Here is a 17,198-nt window from a genome sequence, read left to right as displayed (position 1 = left end):
GAGAGAGATGAAGGAACACCTGTGGGCTGTGAGGGCCGGGAAGGGAAGAAAATCCCTCTGTGCCACAGTGATCCATCTATAAAAAATCAACTTTAAAATGATAATGTGGTTCGATGGAGATATTCAATGGATAAATCATTTCCTCTGGTGGCTCCATCCAGAGGAAAGAACTGGCTGTTCAGGAGTGAAGCCAGGAAGCTGTTTCCACAAGGCTAGTGACATCTGGAGTTCCCTCTCTCCTGAGGCTCGATTGAAGTTTTCAAGACAGCGGTTGATGATTTTTTTTGTTGGATGAGCATATCCAGGATAGTGGAACCAAGGCCTGTGGATGGAGTTGAGATACAGATCAGACATGATCTGTTGCATTGGCAGAAGTGGCTCAAGGGACTGAATGACCTCCTCCTGTTCTTGTGTTCCAGAAGCAGTTTGATAATCCATTTGAGCAACTGAGTATATTAGTACACCTCCACAATAGTCCAGACTCTCCCTGCATGAAAAGAGGACCTGTACCCCAAGATCCCTTTGCATCTCTTACCAAATTTAAACCTATTTTCGCAGGAATAGGTGGCCTCTTATTCCTCCTCCATGAGCCTGGGTGACATTAGTTGGTAAGTGTCAAGTATGGCAGCCCTGGCTACAGGCAGACTTGCTCTCAGCCATCCACCCCTGTAACCTCCAGTAAGGGGGTGGTCACTGGTCATTATCTGGGACCCTGATATCTCACTGACTTTCTATTCACTCCCTCTGACTCAGGGCTGCTGACACTATCTGTAGTGCTGCCTCAGTATGGATTAGAGTTTGGAACTGGGGCCTCCTATCTCACTGTTACATTCCACATTGTGCTTACTCAGGAAGCTTTTAACACATGCAGTTAATGGCTCATTCCCACTCTGCATTGTTACATCATAGGCAGCAGATAGCTAAAGGTTTCCAGCAAAGTACGAAGACTTTTAATAAATTCCTATGTTTATGAAGTGATTTGCCAGGATTGTCATTGTTGATGGCCACAGGGAAAATGTTTGAGTTCAATTTTGGTGAATTCCCATCTTGGGTGTTTTTAAAATTCTTTCATGGGATATGGGTGTCACTGGCAAAACCAGCATGTGTTGCCCATCCCTAATTGCCCTTGAACTGAGTGGCTTACTAGGCCATTTCAGAGGGCAGTTAAGAGTCAACCACATTGCTGTGGGTCTGGAGTCACATGTAGGCCAGACCAGGTAAGGACGGCAGATTTCCTTCCCTAAAGGATATTAATGAACCAGATGGTTTTTATGATAATTGGCAATGGTTTCACGGTCACCATTACTGAGACTAGCTTTACCCTTCAGATTTTATTAATTAAATTTAAATTCCACCAGCTGCTGTGGTGGGTTTTGAACCTATTGGATTAGATTCTAATCTAACATAAACCTAATGCTTGTTGTTTCCAGGTGGATGAAGAATATAAGAACCCACATACCGTGGACAGAACTGTGAAAGGAAAATTGCCTCACATGTGGGGGCAATCTTTATATATCCTCGGGACTCTCCTGGCTGAGGTACGCACCAATCAAAGCACAGTAATAACGTTGGGCCAGTAGTAGTCTTTCAGTGCACGTGGCACCCAGCAGCCATGGTTCAACCAAAGCAACAGTTCACAATTTGTTCATAATCAACATGTGCCACCCTCTGAAACAACCTCATCAAACTATGAACGTCCATCATGAGGTGAAGGTCAAGGTGAGCGTAGGCGATCAGATATAGCATTCATCGTACATCATACATATTTTAACACAGTTTGGATTAATATATACACAGGTAAACTAATCCAGGCAAAAAGTTACCTCCTGATGGTAGTACCCAATTCACACACTTAATGTACAAAATAATGTTCCTGTTAAACGGGTCTCCTTCTTGTTATGCATTATTTATTTTATCCATTGCACAAACTAAAAGCTGCTTTGTGTATTTGTGGTTTCCATTTCTTGGTGGGAAGTGTTTTCAGTGCACTATGGTTACTGATATTGTAAATACGTTAATGATTTCACTAAACATCATAAAGAGCTGGAGTCACTCTCTGGGTGATATCAATTAATGCTGCTTATTCGCACTTTGTCTGGAGCTTCACAGCATCAACCACAAACCTTCAGAGCACAAGGTCCCCAAGCTATTCCTCTTTTCACCACTGGCTTTGGTCTTTCCCCTGTAGTGTGTCAGTATATTTGGCCTGCCCACCCACATTACATTGTACTCAGTTAACTGTAATTTGGCCTAAAGCTGTCCTTCCCCCAGCTCATTGCTTGCATTAGTGGAGCATCCTCAGTGCTAGCTCTCGCTTATAACTTGGGATCATCAAAAACCTGGGGGCCATTCCCCAACATCTAAACCATGAATGGAGATGGTAAATTACAAAGGTCTTAATGCCACTCCCTGTGGGAAGGCACTGGGAACCAGTCTCCAACCAAATACAAATCCATTCAGAGCACCCAGCCACCATTCAGCACATGTAAACATAGAAACTAGGAGCAGGAGTAGACCATTCGGCCTTTTGAACCTGCTTCGCCATTCATTATGATCATGGCTGATCATCCAACTCAATAGCCTGCTCCCACTTTCTCCCCATATCCTATGATCCCTTTCACCCCAAGAGCTATATCTAACTCCTTCTTGAAAACATACAATGTTTTGGCCTCAACTATTTTCTGTGATAGCGAATTCCACAGGCTCACCACTCTCTGGGTGAAGAAATTTCTCCTCATCTCAGTCCTAGTTGGTATGCCCCATATCCTCAGACTGTGAACCCTGGTTCTGGACCCCCCCACCATCGGGAATATCCTTCCTGCAACTACCCTGTCTAGTCCTGTTAGAATTTTATAGGTTTCTATGAAATCCCCCCTCATTCTTCTGAACTCCAGCAAATATAATCCTAACCAACTCAATCTCTCCTCATGTGTCATTCTCACCATCCCAGGAATCAGTCTGGTAAACCTTCGCTGCACTCCCTCTATAGCAAGTACATCCTTCCTCAGATAAGGAGACCAAAACTGCACACAATATTCCAGGTGTGGTCTCACCAAGGCCCTGTACAGTTGCAGCAAGATATCCCTGTTCCTGTACTCGAATCCTCTCGCTATGAAGGCCAACATACCATTTGCCTTCTTTACCGCCTGCTGCACCTGCATGCTTACCTTCAGTGACTGGTGTACAAGGACACCCAGGTCTCATTGCACATTCCCCTCTCTCAATTTATAGCCATTCAGATAATAATCTGTGTTCCTGTTTTTGCTACCAAATTGGATAACCTCACATTTATCCACATTATACTGCATCTGCCATGCATTTGCCCACTCACTCAGCTTGTCCAAATCACACTGAATCATCTCTGCATCCTCCTTACAGCTCACCCTCCCACCGAGCTTTGTGTCATCTGCAAATTTGGAGAAATTACGTTTATTTCCTCATCTAAATCATTAATATATATTGTGAACAACTGGGGTCCCAGCACCGATCCCTGCGGTACCTCACCAGGCACTGCCTGCCATTCGGAAAAAGACCCATTTATTCCTACTCTTTGTTTCCTGTCTGCCAACTAACTTTTTATCCATCTCAATACACTACCCCCAATCCCATGCACATTAATTTTACACGTTAATCTCTTAAGGGGGACTTTGTTGAAAGTCTCCTGAACGTCCGAATAAACCACATCCACTGGCTCCCCCTCATCAACTCTACCAGTTACATCCTTGAAAAATTCCAGTAGATTTGTCAAGCATGATTTCCCTTTCGTAAATCCATGCTGACTCTGTCTGACTCTGCCACTGTTTTCTACATGCTCAGCTATTAAATCTTTTATAATGGACTCTAGAATTTTCCCCACTACCAATGTCAGACTGACTGGTCTATAATTCCCTGTTTTCTCTCTGCCTCCATTTTTAAATAGTGGTGTTACGTTAGCTACCCTCCAATCTGTAGGAACTGTTCCAGAGTCTATAGAATCTCGGGAGATGACCACCAATACATCCACTATTTCTAGGGCCACTTCCTTAATGTGGATTATCAGGTCCTGGGCATTTATCGGCCTTCAATCCCATCAATTTCCGCAACACCATTTCCCTACTAATACTATTTCTTTCCGTTCCTCCCTCTCATTAAATCCTGTGTTCCCCAACATTTCTGGTATGTTATTTGTGTCCTCCTTTGCGAAGACAGAACCAAAGTATGTGTTTAGTTGGTCAGCCATTTCTTTGTTCCCCATTATAAATTCCCCTGTTTCTGACTGTAAGGGACCTACATTTGTCTTCACCAATCTTTTCCTCTTCACATACCTATAGAAACTTTTACAGTCAGTTTTTATGTTCCCTGTAAGCTTACTCTCGTACTCTATTTTCCCCTTCTTAATCAATACCTTGGTCCTCCTTTGCTGAATTCTAAACTGCTCCCAATCCTCAGGTCTGTTGTTTTTTCTGGCCAATTTGTATGCCTCTTCCTTGCATCTAATCCTATCTCTAATTTCCCTTGTAAGCCATGGTTTGGCCACCTTTCCTGTTTTACCTTTGCACCAGACGGGAATAAACAATTGTTGCAGTTCACCCATGCGCTCTTTGAATTCACAACCCGCCCAGCACACAGCCACTAATTCCACAAGATTCAATCTTCTAGAGCGCCAGTAGCAGGAGCTTTCTGAAGGTCTGGGGAGCCAACATCTACCCTCATGCATTGAGCATATCTTCTCCAAAATCCTCAATCTGATTAGTAAGACAGGCTTTTCTTTCCTGACAGCTTATAGGGTGCCTTTGATGAAGTTTTCTCTGTCTAAATGTTGTTGTAGACCATCACTGATGATTCCCTCCACAATATTTCCCATTTCAGGCTTCAAGCTAACAGGTGTGTTCTGGGCTATCTCCCATTGCTGGCTTCCTTCCATTCTGAGAGAACAGTCACCAATGCCAGCAAACACACTCACAGTCCCTTTCCCATCTCCATAAGGACTCTCAATGGATATCGTCCAGGCTGGCAGCCCAACCTACTCTAAACTCCTTTATATTTTTCAAAAATTATACCTTCACCTATTTTAATTTCAACAATGTAATTGTTAGCCTCCCCACAGAACAGTTTTAGTTTGTCTTTGATTGTATTGGTTTGGGATATCTGCTATACCCTCAGGGTCCATTCTAACCCGTCCCTTAGAATCTCTCAGTCACCCAATATGGGGCGGAACTTAATGCTCACAGTGGTGGGCCTGTCCAACAGCCACAGAGCCAGTGACGACCCCATCATGGTCATCCTGAGCTCCTCCTGACTTGATTTAATGCCAATCAGGCACTTGCCTGGCCGGTGTTGGGGTCCTCATCATGGTCAGAAGAAATTTCCTGCCTTCGAGAGCCGGCCAAAGAGGCTGGCAGCTCTCCAGTACCAGCAGCACCACCAGGAGCTGTGGTCACTAGAGGGACATAGCTGATGCCTGAATATGACAGGCAGCTTTTAGACAGCAAATTGAACTGCATAAACACACACAGAAAGAAGGGTGTGTGGTGAGTGAATGACAAAGTGCATGGCTGCTCATGTACTAAGACAAACAAAAACCTTCTAACTAATTAAAAGTGCCTAATGCCCAACAAAACAAAAGCAAGCACTATGAAGAGTTAAAGAAAACTAGTGCTGCTATCAGATCATCTAAGCAGTTAATGGAGATAGTAGGGACTGTGGCCCAGGCTGCAGGATCATGGCTGGAGCCTGGAGTGAAGGTAGGTGAGGCAGGCTCACCAGGGCCAGTTGGGGAGGCCTGCCAAGGGGCGTTACTTTTAAGGGCCGGCAGGGGTCTTCACTTGTGGACGGCCCTGGCTGCTGAAGGGCTCTCTGTTGGGTTTGGCTGCCCAAGTAGGAGGGCCCCCCCCCCCGCCACCCCACTCCACTCCACCGCCAGGATGTAGGCACACTAGTCAGGATGGCCACTGAAGAGGCTCAGTTGGCTTCCGGGTGGGAAGGCCGTTCTTCACCCATCCTGCCTTGGACCTTAATCGGTGAGGGAGTTGGGAAAGTGATAGTCCTCCACCCCGCACCTTGCTGCCCAATTATAAGGGCACACCGTCCCCCCCAACCCCTAACCTCCTCCACCCTCCCACCCAACCCCACCTCCACCTCCCTTCGGGGAAAGCGTTAAATTCTGCCCATGATCTTTGAAGTTCCTGCAGGCCTTGACATCGCTGCAATAATTCCCCATTTATCACCACAGTCCCTACTATCTCCATTAACTGCTTAGATGATCTGATAGCAGCACTAGTTTTCTTTAACTCTTCATAGTGCTTGCTTTTGTTTTGTTGGGCATTAGGTACTTTTAATTAGTTAGAAGGTTTTTGTTTGTCTTAGTACATGAGCAGCCATGCACTTTGTCATTCACTCACCACACACCCTTCTTTCTGTGTGTGTTTATGCAGTTCAGTTTGCTGTCTAAAAGCTGCCTGTCATATTCAGGCATCAGCTATGTCCCCATCCAGCTGGGTTAATCAATTGACCTATTCCAAGTCTGCTGCCTTTGTATTAAGTTTAGCTCTTTTGAAATTCTTTATTCTTTCATGGGATGTGGGTGTCATTGACAAGGCCAGCATTTATTGCCCATCCCTAATTGCCCTTGAACTGAGTAGCTTGCTAGGCCATTTCAGAGGACAGTTTAACAGTCAACCACATTGCTGTGGGTCTGGAGTCACATGTAAGCCAGAACAGGTAAGGACGGCAGATTTCCTTCCCTAAAGGATATTAGTGAACCAGATGGGCTTTTATAACAATCAATGATAGTTCCATAGTCACCATTACTGAGATTAGCTTTATATTCCAGATTCATTAACTGAATTTAAATTCCACAGCTGCCATGGTGAGATGCAAAGCAGATCACTGTGACCCCAAAGCCAAGCCAGCGTCATCTCCTCGAAACCAGCCACCTCTTCCCCTGATGGGTGTTCATGTTGCAAATGCTGTGACAATTGGTGCATGCTCTGGTTGTGATGAAGAGCAGCTGATAGTGACTGGGGAAAGGTTAGGGCATGTGTATAAAAACCAGTGTTGGCGGAGACTGTGTGGAAGGGAAAAGTAGCCAGGATTTAAGTTATACTTGGTTTTGTAAAGAAACCTATGTTGAACAGCTTCAGCTTTTTCCTTTACTGGGTGTCTTCAACAGCTTAGCAATGGGGTCGTACTTGTGAACTAGATCCTATCTCCGTTTGTACATACTGGACTAAGCATGAAAGACCAATAAAAATGTTTCTAAAAATGATGGGGCCGGCCATCCATGAACCAACACAGGCGGTGTTTTTCTTTACATTTTGAGGTGTTCTATTCTGAAGCAGCATGTGACAGGCCATTTGCCAAAAGTCATTCTGATTTCAAGAGGGCAGGAAAGAAAACGTGAGGCAACAAAGTAGCCGAGTGTTCACTCATCTTCTAACTACTTGTGGACTGTTGTTGATGCAGAGTGGATGTCACTTTTCGATACTAAACCATCACTGCATTACAAAAAAGCTATTAATTGTGTTAAGCACATTGAGACATTTCACTGTGAAGGGCATTTGATAAATGTAATATTTATCAGTGCGACAAGCAGGTAAATAAACTTGTAAAGTATAATTGAAATAGTTTGGATTCGAAAAGTACATTGGTAAAATATATTTTAGCGTCTTAGCCATTTTTCCTTTGTTGAAATGGAATAGTGCAGCATTTTGCGAAACTAGGTTTAGTTAAAGGTGAAGGATTTTCTAGTGGTAATACCAGCGATTCTTTAGGAGCTAGGCTGTGGGCTTGGCAGACATTTCAGTAACTATTTGTGATGGAACTATTTATGGGGTACTTCCATCAATTGTGCTAGGTAGTTATAAGAAGGCTTTAAATATTCCATAAGGGTTTGAAATTATTTTCGACATGACAGTTGCTCATTTTCCAGTACCTTTGGAACAAATCTCATTTGTAATTTTCTATGAAGGCTCTTTGTGTTTGAGTGGGAACGTGCTGAGGGTATGTTGACCACTTTTTCAACGACAGAGCAGCAGATGTAGTTCACTCACCTTCAGACAGTTGTGCTTTATTTTTACCATTGGTTTGGTTTGTTTTGCAGGGATTTCTCGCCCCTGGGGAGATTGATCCTTTAAGCCGAAGATTGTCGACCATTGGCAGGCCTGATGTTGTGGTGCAAGGTCTGTCAGATATCCATCATTATTCTATTCTCCAAGATAAAGCTTCAACGTTGCAATAGCGCAAAGTGGTCTTGCTGGGAAAAATTGATGTCCTATTTAAACTGTCCTGTTTGCAGGGAAATTTATTTAAAAATGTATCAAATTTTCCTCTCAGCAAAATGTTTTAATAACACCAAGTATCAGACCAGCCGGTGACCTCGAAGGTGTAACCTGCTCACTGTTGCATGTTTCGATGGGGCCAGTAATAACTTGCATTTCTTTAGCATTCTACACATCCCAGAGGAAAACCCTTCGAGGGTCAGGGCAAAAAGCTTGGGTGCTGAGCAAGAAGAGAACAATGGAGAAAGCTGGGCAGGGACCTCCCAAAGTATTGTGGCAGAGAAGGTTCGATGAGAGTTTTTAGAGACACGGGGCGGAATTTCACAGCCCCTCCCGCCAGTGGGATTTTCCAGTCCCACCAAAGTCAGTGGACTTTTGAACGGCCCACTGCATTTCCTGGCCCCGTGCCTGCTATGACGGGGGCCATAACATTCCACCCGTGGAGGGAGCTACACAGCAAGATGCAGAGAGGAGGTGTGTAGTAGCTGAAGGAGCACATGTGGATGCATGCTTCTGTGTCTTGAATGAGCTCTTTTATCCTTTCGTAGAGTGTGGGCATCACTGGCAAGGCCAGCATTTGATACCCACTTCTAATTGCCCTTGAACTTAGCAGATTGCCATACCCATCTCAGAGGGCAGTTAAGAGTCTGCCCTAGATCTGGACTCACATGTAGGCCAGACCAGGTAAGGATGGTAGATTTCCTTCTCTAAAGGTACATTAGTGAACCAGATGGGTTTTTACAACAATCGATGATATTTCATAGTCACCATTACTGACACTAGCTTATTTATTAAATAAATTTAAATTCCACCAGCTGCCATGGTGGGACTTGAACCTGGGCCCCTAGAGTGACATTACCACTACACCACCATCTCCCCAGTTGAAACTGATGGAGTGCTGTCCAATGGGCTGGCCAGAAGAACGTTCTTGAAGTTATGAAGATGCGGACTGAGGCTTCAGCAGCAATAGGGAAGGAGTGGAGAGTGGTTGACCAATGCTACAGAGTTGGAGGATGGAGCAGGAAATTCACACTTACCAACTCAGACTGAGGGACCATAATGGAGTCAGATTTAGAGACCTGGAGGCTCCATGAAGCAAGAGTTCTGTTTTGGGGAAATTCGAGCTGAGAGAATTTTAGTCTCGTTCAGATGTTGATGTGTGTCCACAGTTGCTTAGCCTAAATAGCCAAGTGGTTATGGTACTGGGTTTGTAACCCCAAGATCAAGGGTTCAAATCTCACAATGGCAAACTATGAAACAATGTAACTTCATCTGAAACAGATGGAAACGTGTTAAGCTTGGCCTAAATAGCCAAGTGGTTATGGTACTGGGTTTGTAACCCCAAGATCAAGAGTTCAAATCTCACAATGGCAAACAATGTAACTTCATCTGAAAAAACAGATGGAAACGTGTTTGTAGAAAAAGCTTGGCCTAAATAGCCAAGTGGTTATGGTACTGGGTTTGTAACCCCAAGATCAAGAGTTCAAATCTCGCAATGGCAAACTATGAAACAATGTAACTTCATCTGAAACAGATGGAAACAGGTTTACTCAAAAGAGTATCAAGAGTTCAAATCTCACAATGGCAAACTATGAAACAATGTAACTTCATCTGAATAGGAACAGATGGAAACAGGTTTGTACTCGAAAGAGTTACAGTGAGTAGGGACAGCTTTCTAATTAATGCTGGGTGTCGTCAGCAGTAAAGCTGAACCTCATTTCTTGATGATAATGGGCATCATGTGAATGTCGAAGATTAGGTGATGGAGGATAAGCCCTGGTTACATCGCAGCTGACTGTGTAGGCAGGAGAAACTATTGGAGGAGGGAAGAACAAATGCTGTGCTGGAGGCTGAATCCAGAAGAAAGAAATAGGAAGAGGATGAAATGGTTAATGTGTTGAAGGTGGTGGAGTGGTCGAGGAGGGTGAAGGGTGAAAAGAGTTGGAGAGCCACAAGATCATAAGAAATAGGAACAGGAGTAGGCCATTCAGCCCATCGAGCTTGCAGTAAGGTCTGATTGTGACCATAATGCCACTCTCTTGCCTGTCCCCCTTGACTTCCTTGAAACCAGATGAAGAGAATTCCCCTGCACCCCAGAGCAGCCTTATAGGAATCTCAAAACCAAGCTGTACATTGGAAATGTTAATATCATTCCTACAACATGGTATCAGATGCAACAGAGGTGAACTAGCAGAGGGGGAGGCTGGAGCGCAGCATCTTCAAACCAGTAAGGAAGCAGATGATTTTTTGAACAGTGGGAGATGTTCTGTGTGGACCAATATTTTCTGTTCTAGAACTTGGTTGGAGAAAGTTGAAGTATTTCACCTTGACTTTTGTTTCCTTAAAGGACAACATTTGCATCAATGCACAAATAGGTTTTGATTGTTTTAAACAAAAGATTAACTTAATATAAATAGCCAGTCATTTTCTTATACAATCATGCAACAACAACAAAAGCTTGCATTTATGTAGCACCTCGAACAATTAACAGTCCCAAGGTGCTTGACAGGAATGTTATCAGGCAAAAATGAGCACTGAGGGACATAAGGACACACATTAGGGCAGATGGCCAAAATCTTGGTCGAAGGTTTAAGTTTTAGAGAGCTCGCTGTGTGCAAATTTCCTGCCATATTTCCCACATTTGAACAGTAACTGCACTTCAAAAGTACTTCATCAGCTGTAAAGCACTTTGGCTTGTCCTGTGGTCATGACCGGTGCTATATAAATGCAAGTTATTTCCTTAACGAAGCACTGATTGAGAAAACAAATCAGCTTTTTATCTGTACCTCGCCCTTCAGGATTTGATGAATGTACTGTTGGTGATGTAGGAATGGTAACAGCTTAATTTAAACAGGAGCAAACAGGCTGTTAGCATTATCTCCCTCAGTCTACCACTTCCTAATCTATTTGAAAATCAACCAATATGCCCTTGCTGTGGAAATATTTTGACAGAAAATCAAACTGAATTAACATTCCTGGGGTTAATTGTCTCTTTCTTGTTGCATAGTGTCAATATTGGCAGAAACAGAAAAGATAAAGAACATTTTAGCAAAGCATAACTTGCATGTAGACGGTGTTTGCGATGTTCTTCCTATCAGGGTACAGCCAGGAAGAATTCTAAGTCACATCTATGCAAAACTAGGTAAGTGCTGCTTAAAACTCATTTTGTTCACACCAGTTCAATCACTGTGTGTTGGTCACGTCAGTTAAATAACTGTTTACACAGTCAAACACTGTGGGACAGATTTCTATGGACACATGAATGAATAAAATGAAAGCGCTCAGTTAGGTTCAAGGCCAGAGGCAAGAGAACAGGATGAGGGACCTGCCTTTGAGATGCAGAATTCTCCTTCTCCTGCATGACTTCACTTTCTGGGCCTGAAGCTGGAGAATGTGGAATATGGGAGCAGGATGGCAAAGTATTTCTGTTGATAACCTTCAGGAGAGGCAGTATGAGCTGGATTTTATCCTCCCCCCACTGGCAGGTTTGAAGGCAGGGGTTCATAAAATCCAACGGGTGGCCTTTCCACCTACTCTTAGCCCACTGAGGTCCTTACGTAGTAATTAATTGGACACACCGCCCCCACCGGCATTTTACTTGCAGCAGGTAGGTGGTTGATGCCATTCAGAACCTGCCAAATGTGGAGGGCAGGTTGGGGGGCTGATCTCCTGTGGAGGCACCGCCCCCTTCCATGGTGGTACAACCCCTTTACCCTCCATCTTGCTTCTCAAACCTGGCCCCCAACTCCTCACTCCCCTGCCAGCTTGGCTCCGTGATGCCACCTCTGAGTCCGGGCCCCTCTTCATCGGGACTGCCTGCAATCCCAGCAGTGACCACCGCTCCAGCCTGGCGCTGCTGGGACTGCAGAGCTGTCAGCCAAACCGATTCGCCGGCAGCTCTCTAAGGCCGGGCTTACTCCCGAGATAGGAGGCAGAAGTCTCACCTTAACGCACTTACCCACTTCCCTTACCCACTGTTCATTTTTTGATGGGAAGTCAGTAGGAACGTGGGCGGGCTCGCCCCCCTCACCTCACCTGACTTTTTATCCGGGGAGGGCTGGCCCCACAACACACCATGAAATCCAGCCCTATGCCCTGTGGCTTGAGCTTTGGGCAGATTTATCTTTTCTTCTGTGTAGTAATCAAGAGAAATCTGGCCCCCTCATGTAAGGAGAGGCAGCATGCGGAATGATTGTTTCAACTCTTTGCAGGGTGCAACAGGAAACTGAAACTTAGCGGACGACCCTACAGACATATTGGTGTCCTTGGTACATCTAAATTATATGTGATTAGAAATCAGACCTTCACTTTTACTCCACAGGTAAGCACCCATATTGATATGTAAGTTAATTCTATACATCTTTGTACTGTTCTTGTGCAGTAGAATCCATAATTCCAGCCTAAACAGCAGCTAATAATGCAGCACACATTTCTTTCCATATACGCAAAGACATCTTAAACATCTCACACAAAATGTCAAGTTGGAAGAATTTGTTTGAAGTGGTGATATTTCTGAGGGTTTCATGTGCAGACAGATTCCCTTCTTCCCTATTCTCTCCCATTCCTGTGAAAATGATTTGGTTTGTGGGCTAACGTGAAAATTACGTTTCCACGCAGTTCCATTGTTGAGAGTACAAGTCCGCCTCTGGTGGAGGTGAATAAGGTCAGTAGGTAAGGGGTAGGATGGCTAAGGGGTAGGGTGGGTGAGGTAAGTGGGTCAGGGGGTAGGACGGGTTGGGGGCAGGGTGGGGAAGGTAAGTGGGTAGAGTGGGTAAGGCAAGTAGGTGGGAGGGGTAGGGTGGCAGCTGGGTGAGGTGGAGAGGTTGGTAAGGCAGGTCATGGTGCAGTCGAGAGGGGTCAGGGGGAGTTGGGTGATGAGGTTGGATCAGGTCGGGGGAAGTCGGGACATCATGGGCGGAGTTGGGGGTAGCAGCATCAGTTATATCATTATCCAGGTGCTAGACCAGGTTTAAATCTGTCTAATATTTTCTGGGTAACTATCTGGGTAACTGAGTGAGAACTGTCCAAAGTCCCCAACTCTAATTCAGAGACTTCTCCGGAGGGTCCTGGGAAGTGGGGGAGTTACCCAACAGATGTTCAAGCTTCCCGGACAACTCCCACAGAGTCAGTGCATTGGGACTTCCGAGGATTCCCATGGCATGTTTTCCAGGATATATCCAGTCACCGGCTACCCTGACACTGGGAGATCTCGGCCAATATTTCAAATTAAAATTACCAAAGCATTTTTGGTACCAAAATGTATTATGAGCAGGCGCAAGGGATTTCTGCTGTTTAATCAATTTTTGTTGTGCTTTTTGAACGAACAGTTTATTGATCAGCATCAGTTCTATTTGGCCCTGGACAATCGGATGATTGTGGAAATGCTCCGCACTGACCTCGCATACCTTTTCTCATGCTGGAAGGTGACAGGACGGCCAACAGTCACGTTTCCAATCACACAGAGCATGCTATGTAAGAATTGGTCTGCTCATTGTACACCTCGTTGGAATCTACCTTATGTAAATTAATCTCAATGTGAATACACTGTCTTTTTTTGAAACAACGTAAGGAAAAGCTGGAAGGCCAAGGGAGTGGGATTGATTGGATTGAACTGGTCGAGGCACGATGGGCTGAATGGTCTCGCTCTGTGCCTTTGTGATGGATATTACTTGTCCAGTAACAAACTGACAGTTTCAGTCACTTGTTTTTGATGAAGGTCAGTGCATACAGGTGCATGTTGCTAAGATCTGCAATCTGGTGACTTTGAACCCTGAGATTGATGCCTTATATCCCCCAAAAAAGTGACTGATTAGACTTGTACAATTCTCACTGCAGTGAAGATCCACTACTTTCGAACAGGTCAGGAATGGAATTTAGGGGCAGGATTTTACGTCCCACAGGGGGGATGTGTGCACGCCCGACCCAATCAGGTGTAAAGTAACGCGCCATGACATTGGGCGAGCATCCCGATGTTATCGCACGTTCATGTGATATTCCAGTTGGCAGCGCGCCCACCGACAATTAAGAGGCCTATTAAGGCCATTAATCAATTAATTTTAAGCCCATTTTTGCTGCCCACCCAACCTTACGGTTGGCGGGTTGGCGAGTCGGCCAGGTGGCCTTTGGATTTTTTCAGAAACCTCATCCACGGGTGGGATGAGGTTTCCGTATTTAAATTTAAAAACCGTTTGGGGGCAAAATTTTTCAAATGTACATGTTGAGGTGAGTGAATCCGCTGTGTGTACATGCTTTCCAGATTTTAAAAACTGCATTCCATGGTTTAAAAATCTCCAGCTGCCTTCAGGGAGCTTTCGGTGGGCATTTCCCCAGCGCATGCGCAGACTTTTGCACTCGCACTCCTCTCACACCCCCCCCCCGGCAGCGCTGAGCCTTTCAAGCTGGACGGCCGTTCATTGGCCAGCCAGTGTGAGATCGCGGGCAGTGGGCCATTTCCCAGCCACTCCCGGGCCCTCCCACCGCACCCACCCAACAATCCGAAAATCCCGCCCTAGAGATTTTGTATTCTCTCGTTTCCAAACTAAAACCATTTCTAATTTTGGGCAACTTAAAAAGTGTTTGCAATGACTCCCTGGTCTCTTTCTCCCACTGTGTTGCTTGTGGGCCTGGGTTTAACCCAGCAACACTTCCTCTACAAAAGCAGAACACAGTCATTGCTTTCTCATACAGTCCTAGTCTTTACTGATCATCTGTCCATGTCATGTCAAGTGGGATACTGACATTTTCTCCTGACCTCCAATTACTATTTGTTTGAGCGGGGACAGGCTGAGTTTGGCAGCCTTTGATTTGAAGGTTGGAGAACACACAGCAGTGTACCTTTTAAACTTGCACTGTTTCTGTTGCAGCTGAGGATGGAGCAGATATTGACTCAAATATTCTTTGTACTCTTCGAAAACTACAGGATGGATACTTTGGTGGGGCCAGGTATGAATTTGTACATAGATGTGAACAACTGTTTGTATTTTAAATAGTGGAATTAATGATGACTACAGGGTGAGGTCTTGTGGTGCAGTGGGTAGCATCCCTGCCTCTGAGCTAGAAGCTCTGGGTTCAAGTCCCACTGCAGGACTTGCTGGCGTGTTCTTAATGTGGCCATAACAGGTTGACTATCAACTTGTGATCCTTTCAATATGTCTATGACGGGTGGTGAGAGTTACCTGGTCAGCCATGCTGCAGAAGGCAATGGCAAACTACTGCAGTACTTTGCCAAGCATAATCATGGAGCAACACATGGAAGCCAGTGCCCTCTTGAAGAAAGTAGCTAAAGAGAGGGAATGTTGAGTGCACTGTGGTTCCATCTTTTCAGATTATTGGACAGATAATGTTCTAGTGATGAAGTATTGTAGATATAACTAACTGTGATTAAAATTTTTGACCTCCTAGAGTAAAAACTGGCAAATTATCTGAATTTCTGATTACCTCGTGCTACACACATCTGAGTTTCTTGGACCCAGGACCTGATGGTCTTCTGTTGGATGATTATCTTAGTGAAGACAGTGGCAGCCGGAATGATGATGTGGAAGAAGCTGTATCTGTGCACAATTCATGCTATAGGAATGATGGTAGGAAACTTCCAAATTCTGCTTGCACACTTCTCCACTTCCATGACAGGCTTGGCCTACACACTTGTGGACAATGCTGGTCTTTGGTACATTCTTTGGAAGAACCTAATTGCAAATTCAATGCAGTCAAAGATTACTTTCTGTTTGATATGATTTTTTTTTTAAATGCAAAGAATTATTTGTAGTGCATTCTTACCTTTAAGTTAGCTGAGAGATTTTGGAAGCTAATTTCAACCTGCCCACCTTCTATTGAAGTCAATGGAGTCACAGAGTGGATTTTATTTCTCCCCCTAGAGGCGGGAGAGATGGGGCCTGTTTAATTGTTTAGTCATGTGGGAAGGTGAGGGTGGAGATCTTGTTGCCATATCGACTCCCCCCCCCCCCCCTCCCCCAATTAAGTCCAGGGGGGGAAGGCACAAAGATGGCCAAAAGCCAACTGAGGTGCTTAAGTGGCTATTTAAGGGCCTGATCCTCCTGCTGCTGGTATTCTACCAGGTGCCACAACACATGGGCAACCTGCCAGATAAATCCTGGTGGGCATGCCTGCAAGCTGGGGGACTTCCTTCCACATGGATGGCCCATGACTGATGGAGAGACCCACTGGAGGCTAGGGCCATTCACAGCTGAAGACTCCAGCCCACTCTAAATACTAATCCCCCGCTCCTCCCTCTCTGGCCCTGCTGAATCCGCCTGACTAACCTACTCCTGGGACCTCATCGCTGACCTTCTTCCTGAGCCTCCTGGAGTATGGACAGTGCTGCTGTTGGTACTGGAGCCTCTGATTGGCTGGCAGCTCTTGGGGTGGTATATTCGCCCCAGGCTCAATGGTATGGTGATTCAGTATCGCTGAGGGAGGTTGGGAACCCCCGTGGCAGGGTTCCCAGTGCCAATTCAGCACTTTATTCCATCAGAGCTTCCGGAGATGGTGATACAACCAGCTCACATCTTCAAAGTCTGGACTCCTGCCACCTCCTTCGAGTCATTACACACATACAAACATACAAAATAGGAGTAGACATAGACAATTTGGGTCCCCTGAGCTTGCTCTGCTATTCAATAAGATTATGGCTGATCCGTTTGTATTTCGATTTCCACATTCCCATCTACCCCCGACAACCTTTGACTCCCTTGCCTAACAAGAATCTATCTACCTCATCCCCTCATCCCTGGAACCATTCTGGTAAATGTCCTCTTCAGTGAGAGGTAACCTGGGGCAGGGAGTAAAGTGTCCGGTCTGGGTGATTTCTTGACGGCTGGGTTTGCTTATAATTGCTCCATTGTTTCTGTTTAAAGAACGTGGAATGGGAATGTTACATATGTGAGCAGGTTGGGCTTTCAGTGGAGATCTATCCACAAAACC

The 17,198-nt window shown here is 45.1% G+C and overlaps 1 protein-coding gene across 8 annotated transcripts in view; it reads left to right on the top strand.

Annotated features, from left to right (window-relative positions):
• The window catches only part of LOC121290772 (phosphorylase b kinase regulatory subunit alpha, liver isoform-like), a 164,364-nt gene that overhangs the window by 63,819 nt on the left and 83,347 nt on the right, over window positions 1-17,198 (top strand). For all 8 annotated transcript variants that reach the window (XM_041211669.1, XM_041211673.1, XM_041211672.1 and 5 more), the window contains 7 exons: window positions 1,431-1,538; window positions 8,081-8,159; window positions 11,266-11,400; window positions 12,470-12,579; window positions 13,586-13,730; window positions 15,122-15,200; window positions 15,660-15,838. In XM_041211669.1, the coding sequence (XP_041067603.1) occupies window positions 1,431-1,538; window positions 8,081-8,159; window positions 11,266-11,400; window positions 12,470-12,579; window positions 13,586-13,730; window positions 15,122-15,200; window positions 15,660-15,838 (835 nt within the window). The remainder of the gene's footprint in view (window positions 1-1,430; window positions 1,539-8,080; window positions 8,160-11,265; window positions 11,401-12,469; window positions 12,580-13,585; window positions 13,731-15,121; window positions 15,201-15,659; window positions 15,839-17,198) is intronic.

Source organism: Carcharodon carcharias, chromosome 18 (assembly GCF_017639515.1).
Source record: "Carcharodon carcharias isolate sCarCar2 chromosome 18, sCarCar2.pri, whole genome shotgun sequence".
NCBI lineage: Eukaryota > Metazoa > Chordata > Chondrichthyes > Lamniformes > Lamnidae > Carcharodon > Carcharodon carcharias.
This window is presented reverse-complemented; position numbering and strand designations above follow the sequence as displayed.